The following is a 2,574-nucleotide window of genomic DNA, read 5'->3' as shown; positions in this document are numbered from 1 at the left end:
GATGCCCATCATGAAATTCTGCATCCCTTGAGCTTGTTGAGCCAATACGCCCAAGTCTTGTTGCTGTAAATGCTTCCCACTACCGCCTCCACCGTTAACTACAACGAGAACATTCTCCTCAACCGAGCCAACCGTACCTTACGAGAAGCCGCCACTGCTGCTGCCTGGTGCATGGCCATAGCCTGCTGCTGCTGCTGTTGTCTCAACCCACCAATAGACGTGCCGAACTCAGGTATACTGCTTATGCTAGGCGCCACTGTAGGTGGAGCCATCATATTGCTATTCGCCCCAGCAGCCAACGGGGTCACCCTCGAACTAGTCGAGGACATGTCCGGCGTGTTAGCAGCGGTACTTGATCCGGTGGCACAATAGTAGCCTTGGACACCTTTGCTCTGCACGTGGGACTCTGCTGGGGTGGGGGGATTATAGCTGAGAATGATGATAGCGACCAAGCGACATACAAAGTACTACTTACTCGTTTTTAGGAGTTGCCATGTATTATGCCAGATACTGCTTACTCTCTATTGTTACTATTATCAATACTATCGATAAACCACTCCAATTTACTTCTCAAACTTATACAACGACGACGACGACGATGAAACTGCTGCTGTTGCTGCTTCTGCTGCTTGTGTCTACGAGATTGCCTAGGGCTGGACTAACCTAATGAGGTAAGCCGAGACGGCTGAGCGCAATCAAACTGAAATAGGAGTAAATATCAACCGACCCTCCGACCCCATTGAAGCACTTAACACAGAGCTAGCCTTGAACACAGTGTGAACGGACAAAAGTCCTGTAACACTCAGTTGTCACCAAAAAAGGGATAGTTGACGACTTCCTGTACGACAACGATGGGGATAAGGAACCTGACAAGCACTACTGCAATGAGAATTGTCAAAAAACATACGACAATCCCTCTTATAAGAAGCCTTGCACTCGGCGATCGAGGGCTACTACTTCAAGAAGCTGCTGCTCACCCCTCTCACTGTACAGCTGATAAATACTAAATCATCGCTTCCATAATGGAGGCGGGACAAGCCAATAACGCCCGTGACTACACTACTTGTACGATATGATGGATGACCGGGCGTTGAGGAAATGCAAGATCGCAAGATTACGCCCCCTACGTTATTGAATAATGTTCCTCCACTTAACACTAATACTAGGCATACTCTACGTAAAATATCCCCAACGATGGCCACTCGTGTGACAGGGTGTCACCATTAAAGTGTCACAGCGGAAAGGACGATACCATGGTCGACACCAGTGAGAAATGTGCAACTCATATGCTACTTCTTACTAAGAGTAATATACAGCCGCTAATAGGGACTGGCCCTATATTGAGGAGGAGGTTGACCGCCATAGCCCTGCTGCTGCTGCTGCTGAGGGTATCCTCCATAACCACTAGATGGTGCCGCTCCATAGCCGCCGCCGTCTCGTCTAGCCCCGCCATACTGTGAGGAGCCATAGCTACCACCATACTGCCCAGGCGCGGGCATAGGCTGTTGTTGATATGAACCACCGTTATACACCGGTCTAGCAGTACGGAAAAATGTTGCACAGGGGAGGCAGGCCCCAACTGAGCTTACGGTTGTGGTGAACGATAGCCTCCAGAGTGATATGATGGAAGCCTCTGACCGTACCCACCCGAGCCTCCACCACCAAAAGACCTACTGCAACGAATGGACTGCCAACAGAGAAAACCCCCTACCCCATTGGGCGCCCTTCGCCCTTTCCACGAGATCCCTCGCGACGGGCATGCTTAACCTCCACCTATATAGGGACAACACTGCGATACCTTCACTGCGCCACAAAATTACATGTTTGTCATCAATCACGTTAGCATCTCCGCCTGCAATAGCAGCCTCAGCGTCAGCCGGTGACGAGTAAATAACGTAGCCAAACCCTCTATGACGTCCAGTATCGCGGTCGTACATAACCAGGGCTTCAGCTACTGTACCATACCGGGAAAAGTGGTCATTCAAACGTGCTAAGTAAACACCCCACTATCTAACAAGTGACAGCCAGAGTAACTACCTTGATCACAACTGTTGGGCAAGCCGCCAACGAAGACCTTACATGGGTTGTCACTACTCTCGCTGGGAGCCGCTACTCTGCCGTACCTTCGAGTTCCACAATACTTCAGAGTGAGATGGTATGTTCCCTACCCAAAGTCCCCACTGCCTTTACCGCCGCCATATCCTCCTTTACCACCTTTGCCACCGCTAAACCCCTTACCACCTAAACATCCTCATATGCCTCAGCGACAGCAGATACCCGCCTCAACACACTACCTGCCTTGCCACCATTCTGTGAGGGGCCCTGAGATGCCCTCTTAACGTCAACCGTCTTCTCCAGAAGAACATGCGGGCCACTTGCCAGGCAGGTCTAACAGGAACAGCTATCACTAACAACAACACCGACGATAGAAGCAGACGTCCTACTTCCATGTCCGTGACCTGGCTGTACACAACGAAGCCGAACCCTCTGGAACGGCCAGTGTTACGGTCAAACATGACGACGGAGTGCTCGACAGGACCAAACTGCGAGAAATAGCCGTCCATGTGCTGCTTT

General features: G+C 50.8%; 3 protein-coding genes across 3 annotated transcripts; all 3 read right to left on the bottom strand.

The window, feature by feature from the left end:
• Nucleotides 1-142: 142 nt before the first annotated feature.
• Nucleotides 143-429, bottom strand: Pmar_PMAR008363 (hypothetical protein; the record flags this gene model as incomplete). The annotated part of the gene is made up of 1 exon (XM_002782555.1): nucleotides 143-429. A coding segment is annotated over one exon (287 nt), but the record flags the coding sequence as incomplete, so codon positions are not given.
• Nucleotides 430-1,300: 871 nt separating this feature from the next.
• Pmar_PMAR008362 (hypothetical protein) lies at nucleotides 1,301-1,453 on the bottom strand (the record flags this gene model as incomplete). The annotated part of the gene is made up of 1 exon (XM_002782554.1): nucleotides 1,301-1,453. A coding segment is annotated over one exon (153 nt), but the record flags the coding sequence as incomplete, so codon positions are not given.
• Nucleotides 1,454-1,707: 254 nt separating this feature from the next.
• Pmar_PMAR008361 (conserved hypothetical protein) lies at nucleotides 1,708-2,564 on the bottom strand (the record flags this gene model as incomplete). Its single annotated transcript, XM_002782553.1, has 5 exons — nucleotides 1,708-1,773; nucleotides 1,821-1,990; nucleotides 2,038-2,164; nucleotides 2,278-2,388; nucleotides 2,445-2,564. 5 exons carry the CDS (start codon nucleotides 2,562-2,564, stop codon nucleotides 1,708-1,710), a joined length of 594 nt encoding a protein of 197 aa, XP_002782599.1.
• Between the last annotated feature and the right edge of the window lie 10 nt (nucleotides 2,565-2,574).

Source organism: Perkinsus marinus (genome assembly GCF_000006405.1).
Source record: "Perkinsus marinus ATCC 50983 genomic scaffold scf_1104296939022, whole genome shotgun sequence".
In the NCBI taxonomy this organism is placed as follows: Eukaryota; Perkinsozoa; order Perkinsida; family Perkinsidae; genus Perkinsus; species Perkinsus marinus.
The sequence above is the reverse complement of the archived record's forward strand: the minus strand, read 5'-3'. Positions and strand labels throughout refer to the sequence as shown.